Source organism: Balaenoptera ricei, chromosome 6, assembly GCF_028023285.1.
Source record: "Balaenoptera ricei isolate mBalRic1 chromosome 6, mBalRic1.hap2, whole genome shotgun sequence".
In the NCBI taxonomy this organism is placed as follows: domain Eukaryota; kingdom Metazoa; phylum Chordata; class Mammalia; order Artiodactyla; family Balaenopteridae; genus Balaenoptera; species Balaenoptera ricei.
The window spans coordinates 121,390,452-121,411,713 of NC_082644.1; the positions used below are offsets into that span (position 1 = coordinate 121,390,452).

Genomic DNA, 21,262 nt, shown 5'->3' on the forward strand with positions numbered 1-21,262 from the left:
CTCCAACCCGGCAGCAAGTTTAACCAACTTTCACCAAATGTCCAGCTGGTGCCAGCAACATGGTCCAAGGGCCGAGAACAAATAAAGGGAGACGCCCCCGCTGCCCCCAAGAAGCCCCGTGCCCGCCCCACGTGCCCTCACCTGGCTGGTCATCTCCCCCCGACCCTCCCCCTCACGCACACCCTCCCAAAGCAGCCACGTCGTCCTAAGCAGGTGACACCTAATGCCTGACCCCCGTGGATCCCGCCCGGGAGGGCTGCCCATCTGACGCAGCAAGCACTCCTTGGATGAGGAATCTTAGCACCCATAAAACACAGGGCGCTCGCGAGCCGAACAGGAGTCCGATGTGAAGAAATAACACACAAAGAGATAACAACGTGTTTTCCACCCCGCAAACGGTGGCTTGCAACGATGCTTCTCCAGCTGATCGACTCCTACCGGCAGTTCCACGCCTACTACGAAAACCGGACAAAGTAACCATTAATAAACATACTTTAGAAGCAAAAAACTCTAGGGAGAACTTTGGTGACAAATACTGAGAACCACTCATTTAAAAAATGAGAATAAACACTTGGTCAAATTTGATCAAGCTCTGTATGTACTTGGGATCCGTTTGCTTTTCTGTAGGTACATTCTACTTCAATTTAAAAAAAAGAGCAAGGGTTGTACTGTGATGAAAACAACAAAAAACTCACCACCTAGAGTTAAAAGGGCAAAAAACCAAATTGTTTCTTGCAAAAATGGAGACTAGAGGGGTTTATCAGTTCAACTGAAAATAACTGCTTTAAAAAAAAAAAAAAAAGCAAACGCTTTAAATTCAAGCCCTGATGCTTCAGCCTGCCTAGCAGTGCTGTTGACGCCTTCTGGATGCTCAGAAACTCCCATCACAGGATCCTGACCTGGATTAGCAAAGAGCACGCATGGTCCAAGGCCATCTGAGCCCCCATCTCAATGCCTGGTCCTTGGAGCTGCAGGCTTGTCGATTTAACCCATCACATCACACAGCATTTCAAACTGTAAACGTGGAGCGTGTGCGCAGCCGAGGCCCAGAGTAAAGGTACCTCAGAGTTCCCAGTTCCAGACAGTCAGTCACCAAATGAAAACACAGGCCCAGAGACGTGACTCCAAGGCCAAGATTGCTAGCTTCTGACCTTCGTAATAGCACCAGCCTAGACTTCACTTTTATGGGAAAGTCGGTTTTTATGCTGTCGCTATTTCTTTGCACCAGTGGCGACCCCAAATTCTCACTGCCAAGAAAGGGTTCCCGTGAAACAAATCTTTCATAAATTACATCCGGGCTTGACGACGTGGAGTTCAGGCTATAATTTTTACTACGCTTTGTTCAATTATTCATTCCCACTGTAAGTGGCTTTTCCTTGCTATTTAGGAAATCACTTGGATACGGTAACTTGCTCTTTCTAAAGAACAGAGAACAAGGTAAGGAGTGGAGATCACCCCCTCCTAGATGAGCACAGGGAGGGGCAGGGAGACAGAGGAGCCTTGCTTCTTCCCAGGGCAAGTTCTGCCCCCGAGACCTCTAATGGTCCCCACAGCTCGGGCCTTCGCACGGAGATGCCGTCAGGGACAGCCCGGAGAAGGTTCCAGACCACAGCAAGGTGCCCCCAACCCCTGCAAGAGACGGCCTGGCGGGATGCCACCCGGACGCGTTCTGCTCCCCGCCAACGCTGGCGGACTTGGCCGTGACCGTGGCGCAGAAGCACAGCCCATCCTCCCCACACGCAGAGCCCCCACCAGAAATGAGGGCCACGAACTGGGAGGGGGCTGCCTAAAGCCGCTCACTCCCACTTCTCAAAGGCCAAACCGCGTCTCACAGAGTAGGTCAGCATCAGTTAGGAAAGGCTGTCCAAGTTCATCTTAAGAGGAAATTTTATTTCAGGTACTTTTCCCCCCAAGTAAGAACAACAGTTTCAAGAAATAAAAGTGTAACCTAGGGACTTCCCTGGCGGTCCAGTGGTTAGGACTCCACGCTTCCACTGCAGGGGGCGCGTGCTCGATCTCTGGTCGGGGAACTAAGATCCCACAAGCTGCGCAGTGCAGCCAAAAATAAATAATAAGTAAAAGAAGACAACACACACAAAAAAAGCATAACCTAGACATAACTTTGGAATTATTCTATTTTTCAATTTGCCAGAGCAAAGAACATAGTTTGGGTCCAAACAGCCTGATCAGACACTGCTCTGGAGTGACGTGCAAAGTCAAGTCAAAGGACACACGGGAAAGACAGTCCGCCTCTGGTGTGTGCGAGCGTCCAAACCCCCCCCCCCCGCCACGTACGCACACTCACGCACACGCGTGTGGGGATAAGTTAATACATCTGCACATGTATCTGTAAAATATGGGGCTCACTCACCGCAGTTTTATTTGGGCTCCTGGGACCCCAGCTCACCACCAAGGACTCACACGTGAGCCTCATCGTGTGCTCAACCGTTTGGGCAACACTTTCTTCACCAAGTTAAATGCTAAATGGGTAGACAGGTGGCTGGTCAGAGTGCTGAGAAGCAAGGAAAGATGTACAACCCTCCACCGTAAGAACACGACACAAATACGCAGGTGCCCTGGAAGGCGAAACAGTTACAGACAGACCTACAAGGCAATTCACGACTTTACCACCACCAAAGCCAGAGAGGACGGAAACCTCCACCACGAAAGGGAATCCTGCGTCTGAAACTCCCTGCGACGCACAGGGGGCCCGAGGGGGGCATCCGTCCCCACGTCCCCGAGCACAGGGGGCCCGAGGGGGGCATCCGTCCCCACGTCCCCGAGCACAGGGGGCCCGAGGGGGGCATCCGTCCCCACGTCCCGAGCACTGGCCGGGGTGGCGTAGCTGCCACCGGTCCTCACTGGCTTAACCAAGGGCACAACGCTCCACATGCGAACCACCTTCACAACGCTCCACAGGCTGACTGACTGCATCAGAAAACCCTGAGTTTACCCAGAACTTTGGAAGGAACGAGATTTCCAGCACTGGGCCGGGAGTGCCTCTAAATCTTCACTGAAAACAATCACATTCCGCTGACTTCAACAGGACTGTGTTATAAAATGACAGAGACGTTGTCACACGTCTTGAGCACATAAAGGAAGAAGTTGGAAGGCGTCCCTTCTCTAGAAGAAGGATGTGATTCTCTAATAAAAGGGACGCTAGTTAACTAGAAACCACGTGAAGTTTCTCTGCAGCAAGGAGCTGGGCACACTGGCCAGCAGAGCGAGTCAGGACAGCCTCAGGCAAACGTGACCATCCAAAGCAAGTCAGTCAATTACTTTATTACACTGTAGTGCTTTCTCAAAATAAATATAATAATATCATATCAAACATACAGTGAGAAATAAAGCACACGTGTGAACGGCACGGTAACAGGAAAGTTCACTCAGGACTGTTTAATACTCAGCACTGGAGAAACCGCACAGCTTCGTTACCTATTTACAGACAGAGCTGCTGGCTACCGATATATACAAACCCAACCGGGAGAGGGAAAGGCCCTGCCGTTTCTGCACCACGTTCCCTCCACCCTCATGGACACGGTCCCCTCACCTTTTCATCTACAATGACCAGTATACTTGTCTTAACTGTTTCTCTCCACTGATCTGTAGTTTTTTTCTGCAGTTTGAGATAGATTCAAGTAACACTCCCAAGAAAATATGTGCAAAACTAACACATGTGACTCCAGAATCTTCCGGCAGTCAGGTCAGCTGGTCAGTTGCACAGGTGTCGGCAGACTTCCGGTGCCGTGTGGAGGCCGGGCGGGAACGTCTGGTCCGGAGAAGCACTAGTGACTGTCAGGACCACCGTGGAGAGAACCCAGAGCATTCCGCTGACATGGAGTTCCGAGACAGCTGCAAATAACCCCTTTATAATTGTCTTTAAGTAGGCGACACAACAAAATGGTCAATCTAAATAAACCGAGAACCGCACGCTTACTGCTCTTCCAGAAGCAAGAATCAGGACGGGTGAGTGATGACATGATAAAAACACTAAAAGAACTGTCAGCGTAAGAGAAACATGCTCAGAGTGAAAAAGATTCTACTTTACCAAACTCTGTCTTTATTAAAGTGAACAAATCATTAGCGCACTATCCCAAACGTAATGAACGAGGGCTGTAATTGGCTCAGCTTCCTATTTTCAACTAGGCAAGCACCAGCAAGAGTACCATTCACCATCCTCATGATTGCATGTCGTCGGCGAGAACCCCTCCGTACTTGTAAACGTTATTTTAGCAGAAGACAGACTTTGCAGATTTCAGTGCTTTTAGTGAACTGGTATTTTCAGTAAACTTTTTCTGAGCAGCAAGGAACAAGAATTTTTTTCAGAAATCTTAGAATTGGATATAAACGTTGGCAGTAGACACAATCAATAAATATACAATTTCTCAAATGAAAACGATTTCCCCAACACGAGCTCCTTTCCTACAGACATTCAAAAACCCTGACCCAAGATCGAGTCTCAGTCCTATAATCTCGCGAGATTACAGCTGGCCAACAAGAGGGGTGTCAGGTCATGTGCAAAAGGGGGTGAGTTGAGAGGCAAGAAAGCAAAGGAAATCACTTTTAATTTATACCGAAGGAGAACTTCAAGTAAAAGGAATCCGCTGCCTGGAGCTCCTGGGCACGCACCCCTCGTCTGGGAGCCTCCGCGCAGCAGTGACCACGGCGGCCGCGAGCCGCTGGGAACGGGGCTGAGTCCTCACTCCGGCTCCACCTGCCGTCCTGTGTGCTGGGACCTAAGGGAGGGTTTTCTCGTGTTGTCTAGAAGCCTCTTTGAAAAAGGTCTGTGACTTTGCACACTTCGTACCCAAAAGGAGGAAAATAATAAATATCGAGCCGGCCGGCGCGTCCTCAGGCTCCTGCCGCACCGGGGTCATTTCCGAGTCTGCGTCTTCTTTGGCACCGAGGGCCGCTTGGGCTGCCACAAGTGGTTATGAATGGTGAGCGCGTCCACACTGACGGACATGGTTTTGGCCGGGATCAGGTTGAACTGTTTTCGGTCTGAGCTGTATTTATACAGTTTGTCGATCATCTTCTTGGTGATGCTCTTTGGCCCCGTGCCAGTCAGTTTGTAGATTTCTTCAGTGTCGGGATAGTAGCAATAAAGTGCCCTGAACTGGCAGCCAGCGTCACGAAACAGTATGATGTAGTGATTCGCGTCACACTTCTCCAGCTCCTGTGTGGAGGGAGTGAAGGAGAAGAGACAGGGAACGTGAGTCCCTCCCGCAGTCACACCGCAGCATCCACCGTCCTGACCAGGAGGCCCGCGGCCAGCTGACCGCCCACCCCGGGGCAAGCTTTCTAGGACACAAAGCTATGGGTTAGCCGTTCAGTGGAGCACCATCTACCATTGAGGTTTTACTTCAGTCCAGGTATCCAAGGAAAAAAATGCTTTTAACATGAAGTGAAAAATCACATGAAAAGACGCTCAACATCATTAGCCATCAGGGAAATACCAATCAAAACCACAATGGGGGACTTCCCTGGTGGCGCAGTGGTTAAGAATCTGCCTGCCAATGCAGGGGACACGGGTTTCAGCCCTGGTCTGGGAAGATCCCACATGCCTTGGAGCAACTAAGCCCGTGCGCCACAACTACTGAGCCCGCATGCCACAACTGCTGAAGCCCGTGCACCCAGAGCCCATGCTCTGCAACAAGAGAAACCACCACAGTGAGAAGCCTGTGCACCGCAACGAAGAGTAGCCCCCGCTCCCCGCAACTAGAGAAAGCCCGTGTGCAGCAATGAAGACCCAATGCAGCCAAAAATAAGTAAATAAAATAAATAAACTAAAAAAAAAAAAAAAAAGACAAAGTTCCATTAAAAAAAAAAACAAACCACAATGGGGGTTACTTCCCTGGTGGCACAGTGGCTAAGACTCTGCACTCCCAATGCAAGGGGCCTGGGTTCGATCCCTGGTCAGGGAGGGAACTAGATCCCACATGCATGCCGCAACTACGACCCAGCACAACCAAACACATAAATATTAAAAAAAAAAAAAGCCACAAGGGGGTAGCACCTCATGCCCACTAAGCTAGAGTCAGACAGACAATAACAAGCGCAGGTGCTGGTGCGAAGAAGCAAGCGCTCATTTTCCACCGGTGGAGGGAAGGTGACACAGCCTCTGTGTTGGCCAGTCAGTCGGCCAGTGGTTCAGAATGTCACACAGAGTTACCACACGACCCAGCCATTCTTCTCTCAGTTAGATACTCAAGAGAAGTTAAAACACGCATCCACGTAAAACCTGCGCACAAACTTTTACATTCATAACAGTCAAAAGTAGAAACAATCCAAGTGTCCATCAACAGATGAAAGGATAAACAAAATGGTCTAGACGTACAACGGGAAGCTGTTCAGTCGTAAAAAGGAAGGAAGCGCCACACTCGCAACTCGGAGGAGCCTCAGCAACACCACGCGGAGCAAAAGAAGCCGCCCCAAAAGGCCGCCCCAGGTGTGAGTCCCTGCACGGGAAGTGTCCAGAAGAGGCAAACACACAGAGGGGACCGCAGGCCTGTGGGGCCGGGGGCTGGGGGACGAGCACGGCGAGCGGCCTCGGTACAGGAGCCTTCTGCGGGGGGCAGGTGCTGGGATCAACTGGTGATGGCCGCACCCCCTGGGAACAGACCGAACAGCCCTGAGCTAGCACTGAAGGGGGATCTCACGCTGCGTGGGTGATCTCTCGATAACGCTGCCGCAAAAGAACCTGAAGCAGGCACGACCGTCAGTACTTGTTACAGCGTCTGCCGTACCGTGTTCTCAACTTTAAGAAATCACTAATACGAAAACATTTTAAAACAGATTCTCCTCGTGCTTGAAAATGTCTAGTTTCGTTTTCTACCCCTGCAGCTCTCTGAGCATGGGCCAGGGTTCCTGACACCCTCTCCGGGTCTCCGCTTACTACGGAGACCCCTCCCACAGTATCCCGAGACGTTATCTGCCTCTTCATCCGCCCCTCAGGGTACACTGCCATTGTCCAGTGGCCACGGGACACGTGGTCTGTAACAGATGGACTCGGAAGCGGGTCACACCCAGCTGTCTTCTACGTAGCCAGGAGCTAAAAAGATTCGTATGATGTAAAACAACGCCACTCTTCTCACTCTGTTTTTGTTTTAGAAAACTATAATTTTTCACAAATGGATACTATTCTTTTCAGAATCTAACAGGCTTGTTATTTTTTTTAAATAAATTAATAAACCAATACATTTATAAAATTAAGAAGAAAAAGCAAAATTTAAAGCTGCAAGTATAATACTGATTTCAACGACATAAAAACTGTTTAAACGTGAACAGAACTAGAGACGCAAAGACACATCCAGGCCTCTGGGCCCCGCCCTCCGCAGGCTGATCACGGCCCCGCCTCCACCCTCACGCGGCTCGCGCCTGTCCCGGCCGGCAGCCAACGTGGCGCTCAGGAGGCCGTGGCTCACGGCCGTCCTCTGCCCACAGCGGCATTCACCCTCTCACCCAAGGCAAAGCCGGGTCCCTTCGGCCCACAGAGGCCCGACTGGAGCTGCCCCGTGACCTCTGACCCCCAGCTCCCCGGCTCCAGCCCCAACCTGGGGATCAGTCCCACCCGGAGCCCGTGCGCCTCCCCAGATCTGCGGGGCACCCTCCCCGCTCCAGGCCTCTGCTCAAGTGACACCTTCGAGTGAGACCCACTGACCGGCCAGCCTACTGACCATTGCAGCCACCCTCGGGCCCGCATCCTGCTCCCCTTTCACTCTTTCCAGACCGCGGCCAGAATCAGCACCACCCACTTCTGTAAACAGGTTCTTGGGGGCCGAGCCGCCCTCTGGTCAGTCCGTGGCTGTCCTCACGCTGTGACAGCACAGCCGAGCAGACCCGCCGGCCGCCAGTGTTTCTCGTGCGACCGCTCTGTCGCGGGGCTGCCTCGTGCCTGGGACCGCCGGCTCCACAGCCAGGCCTTTGCGTCTGCTCCTGGACCAGCCCAGAGGCTGGAGCAGCCCGGTGACACGTGAGTGGAGAGGAGCCCCGCGCCCCGCACGGTGCCCCTAGCCGGAGCGTCAGTCAGGTCACGGCACGCAGTCCTGACCTGGACCCTCCTTCCACATCTTCTACCTGCTGAGGCCACCAACACTCACCATTAGTGACCGAGGGCTGCTGCCCCCGGGGAGCAAACAAGTCGACCCAACGGGACAGAAACGACCAGCATTTTGCCCCAAACTCCCACTTCTCCAGTGGCCCCAGCTCAGAGCTGGGGTCCCTCCTGTCTCCATCCGACACCTCCTCCGACCCCCGCAGACACCCTACCCTCAACACCAAACTAACTCAAGAAATCTCACCCACTTCCCGTGCCCCACCCCGGAGGGCCTGCCCTGGACCCCCAGCCCCGACCCCCGTGCAGCCCCCTCCGTCTCGCTGGTCTGAATCCCGCTCTGCCGCAGAGCCGTCCCAACCGCAAGGGCCTGGGACACGAGTGTCCTGCGTGTCCTCACACACGAGTCACACACATGCAGGACGGCAGCCTCACGTGTCAACAATCAGGATGCTCTCCTCTAGAAAGAACCCTCATTTATAAACACCCTTATCCTACATAAAAAACTGGAGGTGAAATTTGATACTTGCCTCTAATATTGAATTCTTGTGAGGTTCATTCACCTTTCCGGCCAGACAGCAATGGGATATAGCATTGTGAATAATCGGTTTGTTTGATTTGCTGCTAGGCTCCTTAAACAGCTTGGGACCTATGAAAAGCAGGCCAAGATTTGCAAAATTAATATTTACAGCATATACACACACACACACACACACAAAAGAAAGGCAACAATTTTGTAGAAGCAAGCAGCAGCTAGGCTGAATTAGGGATGTTCATTAATTTTTTGAAAATGGTAAGTAATAGCCACTTCAAATCTATGACAGAACTCTAAGTTACAGATTTTAAATAAAGTAAGGAAAAGACTAAAGTAAGTAATAATTTATTCCCTTTCTAATTTTGGTTTCTTTGATTCAAAAAAAAAAAAAAAAAAAAGAAACCAAGAAACAGTAATTTTTAAAAGCCTAAGGTTCCAAAGTGCCCAAGACGCCATAGTGAGCCGGGAGCTGTGCAGACATGAGGGCACGTCACCCACGGCGCCCGGGGCCCGCCCCCCACCAGGACGCGGCCGTGTGCCCGTGCCCCACAGAGAGCGAGGCCGTCACCTGTGTACTCGGCCACCGAGGCAAGGGAGGACGCGGCGGACGCCGTCTCCCAGTCTCTGTCGGTGCTCCTGCTGGGGTTGCGGCTCAGGATGGGCAAGGCTTCCAGGGACTCGACTCTGCTGGGGAAGAGGGACGGGGGCGGGGCTGGGAGGGCGGCGGGCATGCCTCCTCTCGCCCGCAACTGGCACCGGCTGGCGGGATCCCACCCTGAAACGGGCCAGGCTGCACCATCGGCACATGAAGGGCCATCGGCCGTGGCAGGAGGCTGGCAGCAACAGTGGGGAACGCAGCCGGTCCGCTCCCCGGAGAACACGATGACAGACTCGGGGCAAGACACAAAGACACCACCCGCCTCGGGCACCAGAGTGACCTCATCAGGGAAGGTTCGCCCTCACGCTCAGCCCTAATGGCGTGGGAACCAGAGGACCCGGTTTGGGCCAGCTGCGCCGCTGTCAGACAAGGGACGGGACCCCGGGAAGGAAGGATGGGCAGAGCGGGCCGAGTCCAAAACCCCGGCAGGTCTCAAACGACTCTCCGATCCCTGGCAGGCCTGAGCCGCGTCCCTGCAGGGCCGTCTCCGCTGAGCGGGACACAGACGCTCACACAAGAGAGGCAGGTTCAGGCGAAGTCTGAATCCAATGCTGGTACCCGACCGCCTGGACAAAATTCCAACCAGAATCCAGAATCCCTGGGAGGTGTCCTCCACAAAGCCCCGGCGACGAGAAGCCACCGGACGTGTGGAGAGGCAGGACAACACTCATGATAAAGGACAGGCGGGGACCCTGCCTACCAGGAGGCCAGCCCCACCCGTGAAGGTGGCTGCTGAGGCCCGTGGGCAGACGTTCAGTGCCATCGACAGGGTCCCCAGGCCTCCGCCCAAATTACTCCTTAATCACAAAGGGAAATCCTCCAGCACCCGTGGGAAAACAGCACCTTAACCCAAGTCAAAGTGACACACACAACTGGCTGCACTGAGAAAGACACAGCCTCCTCTCTGGGGTGTTTCCGCCAAAAACGCACAGCCTGGACCTAATCCTGGGAAACCCACTGGGGGGCGGGCAACAAAATAACTGGCCCATACTCAGCAGAAGCGTCAAGGCCCAGGAGGACAAAGGAGGGTGAGGGCCTGTTCCAGACAGAAGGGACACAGTGACTCAGGGCGACCGTGGTCCCGCACGGGCCTGGGCTCTCAAGGACACTCTGACAATCGGCCACGGCGGGCATGGACTGGGGACCTAACGGCAGCGCTGGTTTGATGACTGTGGTGACACAAGACAACGTCCTTGTTCAGAGAACGTACGCTCCAAAGTGTTTAAGGATAAAGAGGATGTCACCAATTTACTCGTAAACGATTAAAAACGAAAACGCATACAGGGCTGGGAGGACAAGGGGACAGAGGACAAAAATGTCGAAACATTTCACTAATTGGTGAACCTCGGTGAAGGGCAATTAGCTCCTGTGACATTACTGCCATGGCTCGGGACGTCTGAAATTGCACCAAAATCACAGTGACAGAACCACTGCCCACATGGTGTCCCGCTGCACAGCACCCGGCCCCTTACCGCTGGGAAGGCGTGCCCCCCGAATGCACGCTCTCGGGCTCTGTGGTCGTTGCGGAGGCCAAGGACAGGCTGGAGCCCGACTGGGCCCGGCTCAGGTCATCCGCTGCCAGAGACAAGACAAGACAAGCGTTCACGACACGCGTGTTTGGCCCGCCAGCCATCTATGCAGCAGGAGAAAGAGCCGGGGGCCTGACGCCAGCGGGACGCGGGCCCCAGGCTGGGACCCTCCCCGTGTCCACGGCTCTCACCACCTGAGGACCCAGCGCTCAGTCTCAACCTTCCCTTCTGTGAAACGGGAGAGCCCCCTCCAGCCCAGCCTCACAGCTCCAGGAGAACTGGAGTGAGTCAGGGCCGCGAAGGGGGGGCCCCGCGCCGCCTGCTCACGTGGGGGGGTGCTCTTGGGTCCCGAATCGCTGCTGGGCTCCTCCCGATGCACGGACTTGGGCCGCGGCTTCCGGGGCCTGGACTTGGGTTTCCCCAGGCCCTGCTCCTCCAGAATCTGCTGCTGCTTCCGCCGCAGGTACTCCTGCTTGATGAGCTCCCGCCGCGCCTTCTCCTCCTCCTTGCGGATCCGATCTTCCTCCGCTTTACGCCTGCGGAAAGGAGCGGCCAGGACGTCCTGGTCACGCCAGCGCCGCGCCATGGGAGCGGACGACAGACACGGCGGCCAGGCCGACTGTGCGCGGTGCCTGCCGGGCCCCCAGGCCACCTACCGTGCCTCGTCTCTCCTGAGCTCGACCTCCACCTCCAGCTGCTGCCGCCGCATGCGGGCCTCCTCGGCCTTGCGCTGCTGCTTCAGAAGGAAGGCTGCCCGCTTCCTGGCGAGCTCGTCGTCCGCCTTCTGTTCATCCTGCAGGGCAGATGCCACCTACAGCGCGGCCGGGCACGACCCCCGCGGGTCCCCAGCACTGCCGCCCCCGGCCCTCAACGCACCCCAAGAACGTGAAACGTTTCCTACTCCTCGTAACTGATGGGTGAGCGAGCGTCTCTCTACAGACGCTAAAATACAAACGGGAGTCAAACCACGCCCTTAGAGAAGCATTTAGCCTGCTGGCACTGAATTCCATTCGCCTTAAAAACTGCGCTTGTATCTCCACAACAGGAGCCAAAACCCAGATGGGTCATTTGTCCGTTTCCAGTTTAAGAGCACAAACGTCAGGCAAGGGCCGTGCACGTCTCCTGAGAAGTCGGCCCTCACAGCTCCGGGGTGTGTCAGCCGCCTCCTAAGCGCCAGGACAAAGGGAGCCGCGATCAAGACAGAAGGGATCTCACAACTCACTGCTCTCTCCTCAAGGAAACGCTGCAAGAAGGGCGCTGATAGAAACAAACACGTTTCCTGAAGTTTCTACACCCGCCCGCACTCTTAACAGGGGGAAGCACACCTCGGCCAAAAGGCCAAGTGCAGCCCGTGGCCTGTTCTGCAGAGTCTGCGAGCTAAGAGTGTTTCTTCATTCTTAAACGGTTGGAAAACCATCAAAAGAAAAACATTTCGTGACACACGAGGACGAGTGAGAACTCCCGTTTCAGGGCCCAAGGTCAAGCTCTGCTGGTGCCCAGCCAGGCCCCTGCAAGCAGGTGCTCCCGGCTGCTTAGGGCGCGGTGGGTCCTTGCGGAGACCACGTAGCCCCGAAGCCGCACGCGCCTCGCCCCAGCCTCCACAGAAGAGGTTAGGTTCGCTGTGACACCCTCGCGACTAGGCCAGAGTGGCGTGCCCGCCCACCACGTGACACAGATGCCACCAGCGCTTTACCTTGAAGAAGAAGCCGACCCCCGGCTTCTGGTCGCCCTCGCTGGCGAGGTCCGCGGAGCTGTGGCGGCCTTCCGTCCCCCCATCATCATCGGGGGCCTTCAGGTCGGAGAGGTCCACCTCGATGAGGCTAGCCTTGCTCCTCGGGGGCCCATCCAGGGGCGCGTCCCCGTTTCCTGGCCCGCTGAGGGCACCGAGCCCCGCCCCCCTCACGCCGTCTTCCAGAACCTCCCTGAAGCTCATCTGTTCCGAGGTGACACTGGCATCCCTGGAGGAGGGCAAGACAAATGTCCGCTGGTTGCTCTCATCGTGGAGCCTGTAACCGGCGAAGCAGCACTCCTCGTGGGGGTCACTCCCAGGGTCGGCGACCCCGTCCCAGCCCGGGTCAGAGGGCGTCCGGGCGGGGATGGACCGTAAGCGAGGGGCGGCCTCGACACCAGGTGTGAGGGCCTTGCTTCGGGAGGAGCCCTGCGGCCGCTCTTTTGGCACCTTCAGCTCAGTCGGTCTTCCCGAACGGGAATTCCGACCCGGACCGAGACGGGGGGGCTTGCGGTGGCCGGCCAGTGCGGTCGGAGAGAGCGGCTCAACAAAGTGGACGGCCCCCTTGACCTTGGGGTCCTGGGAGTTGCTCCTGGGGCCCGGCGTGGGCACCGCAGGGGACGTGAGCAGCAGCTGCTCCTGCTGCTGGGAGATCCTGAGGATGGCCTGCTGCAGCGTGCTGATGGTCTCGTTCAGCTTCTCGATGGACAGGTCGCACTCGCCCACGTCCACGCCCACGTCCACGCCCTCGACGGCCTCCAGGAGCACCGCCGACAGCGCCTTGCTCCGCTCCAGCTCGGGGAGGGCGGCGGGGTCCTTCCGTTGATGCTGCTGGACCAGAGCCAGGTCCTCTCCGTCCACGTCAGGAGGCCCCAGGAGGTCTCCCCTCCCCTCCTCCTTGCCAAGGAAGTCTCCCACGCGGGACATGCCACCGTCGAAGTCGTCCCCGTTGTGCTGGGAATGCTCTCCCGCCGAGGCCCCCGCTCTCAGCGGCCGGGGGGCGGCGTCGGCCCGGCCCCTCCTGACCACATGCAGAAAGGCCGCCTTGCCCAGCTTCAGGCGCTGCCGGGCCGAGAGCGCCTCCACCTTCTTCTTCTGCGCCTCGATGGCCCGGCGCTTCTCCTCCAGCTGCATGTGCAGCTGCACCAGCTCGGAAGCCAGCAGGCTGGCCTGGTCGCCGCCCTGCCAGCTCGGGCTCTGCTCGCCCCTCTGCTTCCACGTGGTCAGCGGGGCCGGGCAGCTCTCCGAGGTGTCGGGCGTGGTCTTCTGGGAGCTGCTCGTGCTCGACTTGGTCTCACAGCTGTTGAGCCTGTGAAGCTTCCTCTCGGCAAAGCTGGTCATCTTCACGCTCCCGCTGGCCACGGAGACGCTGCTGAGCTGGCTGAGACACGGGCTGGAGCGGCCACTGGCGGCGTCCTTGTCCTCGTGCTCCTTCACTTCCAGGTCCGCCTGCAGCTTCGCCGACTCCTCCTCCCCCCCGTACCCGGCCCCCGCCGCGGGGCGCTCCTCACCGGCGAAGTCCTGCTCGGCTCCTTCCAGGTCCGCGACGTCGGAGTCAGAGTCCTGCCTCAGGATGGCCCAGGCCTCCGGGCCAAGGGTGCTGGGGCTCTGCGCACAGCTCGTGGACAGCCTGCCCTCCCCGTCCTCGTCAGCTCTGCCCACGTGAAGGAAGAAGCCATCGGCTGGCTGTCCCTGAGATGGCAGACTGAAAGCGCCGCCGGCCGGGGGCCCGCCACGGGCGTCCCCCGCTGCCTGCGGCCCCGCCTCAGTGGGCGTGGGGTCGAAGCCCGTGGGAAGCTCTGAACAGGAGATCGGGGTGAAAGTCCTATTTAAGTCTCGACTGACGTGACTGCCGGGCGCCTTCTTCCGCCCAGGAGGCTGGTGGCCCTCGCCGGACCTCCTGGACGTGAAGCCCCTCGGCCGCCCCTCTCCGCACTCATCCTCCTTGGTGACTGCCTGCTTCTCCTTGGCTGGCCTGAGCACGGCCGGCATCAGTGGCTCCAGGAAGAAACTGTCGGGCTGACTTTCTAAGGCGTCTGCCAGCCTCTGGGGAGACCTGGCACTTGCCATCAGGCCGGGGTCAGCGCCCTGGTGAGCCACATCCGTCCTAACGATGGCCAGGAGCTCCTCATCCTCGTCCTCAATATCGACATTGTTCAGGAGGCTTTTTCCATCGGTCCTGAGGGCTGCGGGCTGGGGCTGGTTCTGCGGGGTCAGATGAATGACACTGGACGCCAAGCTGTCCTTGCTGATGGAGCGGGCCAGGCTGACACTGTCGCCAGAGCCTGGGTCCACGTCGCAGCTCACAGCGTGATGGAGAGCAAAGGGCGCTGGCTGAGACACAGGCCTGCAACATGGGGAAAGAAGCCATTGCACACGCCACATCCCCACGAGAGGCTACACAAGCTCGTGAGTGACAAGAACGTGAGTTACGAAGAGAGAATCCAAATCTTACACACGGGAGACTTAAAGAAACCCTCTCCTGGGCAAAAGAAAACCAGAGAGCCTTTCAGTTCAGCAATTCTCAGACACCCTGGCCCAGCTCCCCTTAAAGATGCTGAGGATCCCAAAGAGTTTTTATTTATTCATCAATATTTATCACTTTAGAAATTCAAGCTAAGATGTTTTTAAAATGATTAAAACTTCCAGTGAGAAATCTATCACATGAGCAGTGGCCATATTTTCTCAAACAGACAAGTGCAGAGTGTAAAGAGTGGTATCATTCACATTTTTGCAGACCTGACATCTGGTTGGATTCTTGCGTCTGATCTGATTCAACCTGCTGTGATCCCACACTTCGCGAGGCCCTCAGAATGGGAAAAGCAGTGACATCCCAGCATTGTTACGGATATAATTCTGCCTCCAAGGGACACCGTGGGCCCCAGGGGTCCCTGCACCACATCTGGGGCACTGCTCTGAGACTAACGAACACTTCAAGGAGAAATGTATTTGACGCGCGGACACGTCACCTGTTTTTTTTTTCTGTCCATGCTATTGATGCTCCTCGGGGCTGACCGTCGACTCGGGTTAAGGAATTAGATCGGTGTCGCTGGTCTGCAGTTTGGAGAAAACAGTTTATGTTCAGCATTAAGTAAATGATTTTATATCATTTGAAATTCTTTCACTATAATAACCATTTCTCAAGGAAATGCACCATAACTCAGTACATCAAAACTGCTAAGGAAAGCAAATAATCACAATACAATTTTTAACAGTTTCGATAATAGGCAGTGTGTAATTCAACAGTGATCACGGTCATGAAAATAATCAGTGTTAATTACACGTCGATATCAATTAAATGATGTCAACGGCCCACTGAGATAACAGTGGATGTCAATGTATAAGCTCTTGCCGCAAGACAACGGTAATTTTCTGTGTGCTCCATGTGATTCATTACGTCTCAGGAATATTTTCACTGTAAAGACTATAAATTCTAAGGTACACCAATAAAAACCAGAACAAATTCTGCCACAGTCTTCTCAACTAACATTACTACATCATGATGAGTCCATTTATTTTGAGAGCCACGATATTAATGAACTCCAGTGAGAGGGATGAGAAACCGCAGGCCAAGGGGAGACGGCGCTTCTTACCAGGGGGGTCCTCTCCCTGCACTGTCTTTTGCTGTTTCTGTCTCAGTGGCAACAACGGATGCGATGGGCTAAAGGCAGAGGGCCCCTTCCCCCTAAACAGAGAAAGGATGGGAGAGAAAAATCACTACCTCACCAATCTTCAAGTTCAAAAACAAATGCGTAAGAAGCTACGGAGACCATCATGAATTCACACCAACCTGGAAGAAGTTCACAGATTCCTTGGGAAAATTAATTATTATAAAAATGAACCAAAAATGTGCCAAGAACTTCAAACTTGGGATAAACATCCAAACTGCAGCTAGGGGACATACTGACCTCTGGTTATGGCCTGTAATACAACAGGTTTCAACTTTTCACAGTAAATTCAAGTTCTCATTCAGGCTACCCTGCTCGCCTCCAGGGGAGCAGGGGCCAGAGGGGGCCCTCTCACTACCTACTCCGCACAGGCTTGCCATCACCCCTGAGAAAAGGTCATTCCCACGGGAACTGTAAACCAGCAAGAAAAGGGAGGCAGGATGGCGGCCCTGTCCCGAGAGCAGACAGACTTACAGGAGCTCAGGCTCTTCGAGGTGCAGGTGGTGCAGCTGGGTGGGGGGCTGCGAATCGGCTGGGCTCGCCGCCGCGGGGCTGGCCAGGAAGCTGCGCTTGGTGGCGTTGGAGATGGGGACAGGAGGCCGCGTGCTTCGGGGGTGCGACACTGATTTAGCTGCAGAAACGATTTTATAGAAATGTATTATTTACAGTTACAACATCAGCAAGAAGACTCTAAAAAAAATCCGGTTTTATAAGCACTACAAACCCAACTTTTACCTGAAACCAGAACTTCTCCAAAAAAATAAAATGGTTTCAAGGTCAACAAGTGTATTCTGCAGAGAATACGATAAATATTATACCAACGTGAGTACTAAGATCAAAAGAGCCGACACAGCGGAAGAGCGAGCACTGGGACTGCAGGCGGCGTCCGGGCGACTAACAAGCGGCCTCGTCGCCGGGGCCCTGCGGTGGGGGGGCCGCCACGCCGCCTGCCGGCCAAACCCTCAAGGAGGCGGCTGCTCAGCTGCAGAGACCCGGTCCTCTGAGCCCAGCACGTGACTGACCACCTCAGTGGCCACTTCGGCTCAGGCCCCCGTGGGGTCAGGGGAGGAGATCAGGCCCAGCCCGAAGCTCCAGTCTGAACAGGAACCCCATCTCTGAGGCTGCTCCCCAGAACGTCAGCCCCAGGCGTCACCAAGGCGGTGCCAGGGACAGTCCCGGCAGCAGGAGCTGGACTCCGGAGCCAGACCGCGCACCGCCCGGGGGAGCCGCCGCGGTCCTCAGGGGCAGGGCGCACGCCTTGGCCACCGCCCCGAGCCCTGGCCCTGTCTGGGCGTCTGCTCTGCCGGCACGGCGGGGGTGTCTCTGTGTGTCACTTCTGGTTTAATCCCTGATGAGGCTGAGCACCTTTTCATAACGTTATTAGGCACCCGGAGTCCTGCTTTCACGAAGCACCTGTTCAAGTCTTTTGCTCTTTTTTTTATTGGTTTGTCTTTTTCGTCTTTGGATATGTTCTGGACACTGTATCTGCTGTAGGTATACGACAAGGATCTTCTACCCCTGGTAGCTACTTGATTTCCTTTTTTTTTTTTTTTTTTTTTACTCTTTTCATCATCTTTTAATGAAAAAAAGGTCTACATTTTAATGTGGCCAATTATCAATCTTTTCCTCTGTGGCTAAAATTTTTATATTCTTTGTAAGAAATCACAAGGACATGAAAACATTCTCCCATATCATCTTCTTAAAGTTTTGTAGATTCTCAAGGCTGGCAGATCATTTTACTCTGTGGTAAAACAGATTTTTTTCTGCCTTGTTTTAGGGGCAAAAAAGTCAGAGCTGCGGAGGGTGAGGACTGGCATCACAGACCAGAGCACTTCCTGCCAGAAGTTCGTCAGAATCACCTGGAACCTTCTCTCCAACGTCTCCTGCTCGCCCTTGGATTCTGACGCCGCGGGGCCAGGACGGACCCCGAGCTCACCGTCTGGAGGAGCTCTGTGCGCGCGACCACCACGGCGCACCAGACAGGGGCCCAGACTGTGACAGCGCCCTGTCCTCCCAAAAGAAACCACTTAAACACCACTGTCGTACAAAAACCAGGAACCAGCTTAGTACACCTTCTGAGTGCTGGGCCACGACTCCCTGAGAGGAAACAGCTGCCACTTATGGAAAGTTTGTCACTCACCATCTTTCAGCTCCTGAACATCCCTGGGCTGAACAAAGTCTGGTTTGACATTCTCAAACCACCAGAAGAGCTCGGCAATAAAAACCATAACGTTTGGCTAAAAGGAAAACAAGAAATCAAGGACACAGTGAGGAGCTTATTCACACAGCGTTTTAAAAATGTGTTTTTAATAATTCATTATTACCTTCAACACTAAGGGAGCATACAGCATATCTTCTAGAGTGAGATAAAAGCACTTGTTAAGATATTCATTTGAGAATTCTCTCAGAAGCCGAATATTATACAGACTGTCCGCCATCGACGTTACCTCTTTCAAGCATATATCTAATAGATAAAAAGAAAACTACAATTTATTAGAAAGATATTCTGCTTCATAAGTGTGTGTGTGCACATATATTTGTGTGTGTGTGTGTACATATACATGCAATTTTCAACTGAAAAACAATTTAAATAAAGGTAGAGGTGACATTTAAAAAGGTAATAACATTAACAGATTTAAACATCACAACAAGTATTATAAATAATGTTATAGAAAGAAAACACTCAAGAAAAAGACAGGAGAAATCGCCAGGACCTGAATTTAATTGTTAACGTCTAAAAAGTATACAATCATTACCTGAACTTTTAAGACTGGGCCTCCAATAGGAACAGTAACAATCACCTTCCAGTTTTATAAAGGACCTGGCGGCATAAGGCCACTTAACGTTTAACCAAGTTCCTTTCCCCCGTCCTTCGAGTGAGGTTATCTCCGTGGTTGGGGGAGGGGAGCATACAACAGGAAACGTCAGGCTTATCCACAGAGAAGCACAGGAACTGCTAATCACACAACTCAGGCACTGTGCAGAGCCCAAGTCCTCCTCTGCTGCCTGTCTGCACCTGTAGCAGGACAACCGTCCATTTTACGCTGCTCTGCAGGATGCCAGCCCCTCACCCAGAAAATTCCAGCGCAGACACCCACACTGGGTACCGGGCAGGCTCCGTGGGGGGAGGTGGGCCCGCCCTCAGACAGGAACCTCTAGAACACCTAGGTACCACTCAAGACTGAATCGGAGGTAGCTATACTGACGACTTAACTTTGCCTCTAAATAAATAAACAGGATTGAGAAACATAACTTATTTTAAAATAACTTTACTCCTAAGAAGAAATCATTTTTAATGATTTAGAAATCTCATGCACACATGGGATTCACAGCATCCGGGATCTACGTATGAATTCTGTCCTATGCGGCGATGCCCTAGCACTACGAATTCTCAAGAGAAAACTTCTATAAGCTGAGTAACTGTGCACATTTATATTGCTAAGAAATGTTTCTTTTTTACAATTCAGATTATGAAATATTACAAACGGAAAGAACAGGCTCCCACGTGCTCTCTACCCAGATGGCACGGATATTAACATCCTGCCTTCTCTGATGCAGATCTCATTTTCTTCCAGTAACAAAGCATCACAGTGCAGAAGCCCGCCTCCCCACAAGGCAACCACCCTCCTCAAGCCCCGTGACCTGTCTCGTGCGGGTGTCTTTACCACATGTGGTCTCTGCCCATAAATCATATAAACAGTGCACTGCTGACCTGGCTGTCTTCAATTTACATTCATGACAACAAACTGCCTATCACGTTGCAGCCTGTTATTTTCCCCAAACTCGGAATTACGTTTCCAAATAGTTCTACACTGCCGTGGGCAGATTTCAGTCACTCATTTTAACAGCTATTTAGGATTCCACAATTTTCACTATTGCGTAAAATGCCAGAAAAACCAAACTTGCATGCTCTTTGCACCGGCACCCTCCCGGAAGGGGCCGCAAGCTGCGCTGTCCACACCTGACCATCGCCGGGCCACGCCCCACCCCGCCCGTACCACCGGGCCTCTCACCTGTGCCACCCCGCTGGGCCTGCTCTGCTTTCCTGCAATGGCGCACCCGCCACTGCTGTGGGCTCGCCCCGACCTCGTCTTCTGTGAAAAGGCTGTTCTTGTTTTGCCTCTGGGTTGTTCATCTTTTTCCTACTGATTTGTAGGAATTCTTTTTGTATTATGGTTACAAAACAACTGTGTGACAATCCTTTGTCAATTTATATTTGTTGAAAATACTTTACTTTTTCATGGGTACAGCTTTTATCACTTAATTTTGTCTATGATGTTCCTCTGTCACCACAGTGAATTTTAATATGGTTAAATACAGGAATTTTTTCTATTACTTGGCTATTTTGTAATTTAAATAATCCATCCCAACACCAATGTCATAAAAATATTTTCCTTGATTTTCTTTTCAAAGTTTTTAAATTCTGCTTTTCCGGTTTATGTCTGTCATCCAAGGAAGAGTGTTTGGCTCATGTGGGGTGCAGTCTCACTGCACTTCCCCCCCACAGATGGCGCTTTGCCCCACATTCTGCGCTGGCCAGTCCCCCTTGCCCTACAAGCTGTGGGCCACCCCAGGCACTGGGGTCCCACAGAGAGTCACCGTTGGGACCTCTCTGCACGGCTCCCCTGCCTTTAGCGGATGTAAAGTTAAACAAAACTCGGTCTTTGCAGAGCAAGTACCCCAGGCTCCTCTTCTTCAAAATCACAACTTGTCTGAAATCTGGGACAAGGCAAGAGAACAATGAATGTCATGGATCATAATCCGTTGAGTAAAGTAAGAATCCACGAGGCCATCTTGATACAAATCACCGCGTGGATAAATAACGCAAGAGGAGAGGAGAGCAGCCCCCTGCACAGGAGTGCTGACCCACCAGAGAACAAGAAGCAGAGCTACAAACTCCCGACAGATGACAACGCTGGGGTGAAAGCGCGACGAGAGACCAAAGCCACTCCCCAATCACTAGTCGGTCATAAAGCAAAGAGCAGTGACCTCAGAGTGGAGGAAGCCAGCACACGCCACCTGAACCCAGGGACCATCCCTGCGGCATCATTCCTGCTGGAAACACAGGCCCTGAAGGCCACCAGGAGGGA

At 53.6% G+C, this 21,262-nt stretch overlaps 2 protein-coding genes across 3 annotated transcripts in view; both read right to left on the minus strand.

The window, feature by feature from the left end:
• RPL7A (ribosomal protein L7a) overlaps window positions 1-21,262 on the minus strand; it is a 307,067-nt gene that overhangs the window by 253,933 nt on the left and 31,872 nt on the right. The window lies entirely within an intron of this gene.
• CAMSAP1 (calmodulin regulated spectrin associated protein 1) overlaps window positions 3,371-21,262 on the minus strand; it is a 55,723-nt gene continuing 37,831 nt past the window's right edge. For both annotated transcript variants that reach the window (XM_059926016.1, XM_059926017.1), the window contains 12 exons: window positions 18,497-18,636; window positions 18,313-18,409; window positions 16,647-16,803; window positions 16,098-16,189; window positions 15,474-15,558; window positions 12,469-14,851; window positions 11,432-11,568; window positions 11,103-11,311; window positions 10,719-10,821; window positions 9,157-9,272; window positions 8,584-8,702; window positions 3,371-5,176 (listed from right to left, as the gene is read on the minus strand). In XM_059926016.1, the coding sequence (XP_059781999.1) occupies window positions 4,874-5,176; window positions 8,584-8,702; window positions 9,157-9,272; window positions 10,719-10,821; window positions 11,103-11,311; window positions 11,432-11,568; window positions 12,469-14,851; window positions 15,474-15,558; window positions 16,098-16,189; window positions 16,647-16,803; window positions 18,313-18,409; window positions 18,497-18,636 (3,941 nt within the window). In that variant the 3' untranslated portion in view covers window positions 3,371-4,873. The remainder of the gene's footprint in view (window positions 5,177-8,583; window positions 8,703-9,156; window positions 9,273-10,718; window positions 10,822-11,102; window positions 11,312-11,431; window positions 11,569-12,468; window positions 14,852-15,473; window positions 15,559-16,097; window positions 16,190-16,646; window positions 16,804-18,312; window positions 18,410-18,496; window positions 18,637-21,262) is intronic.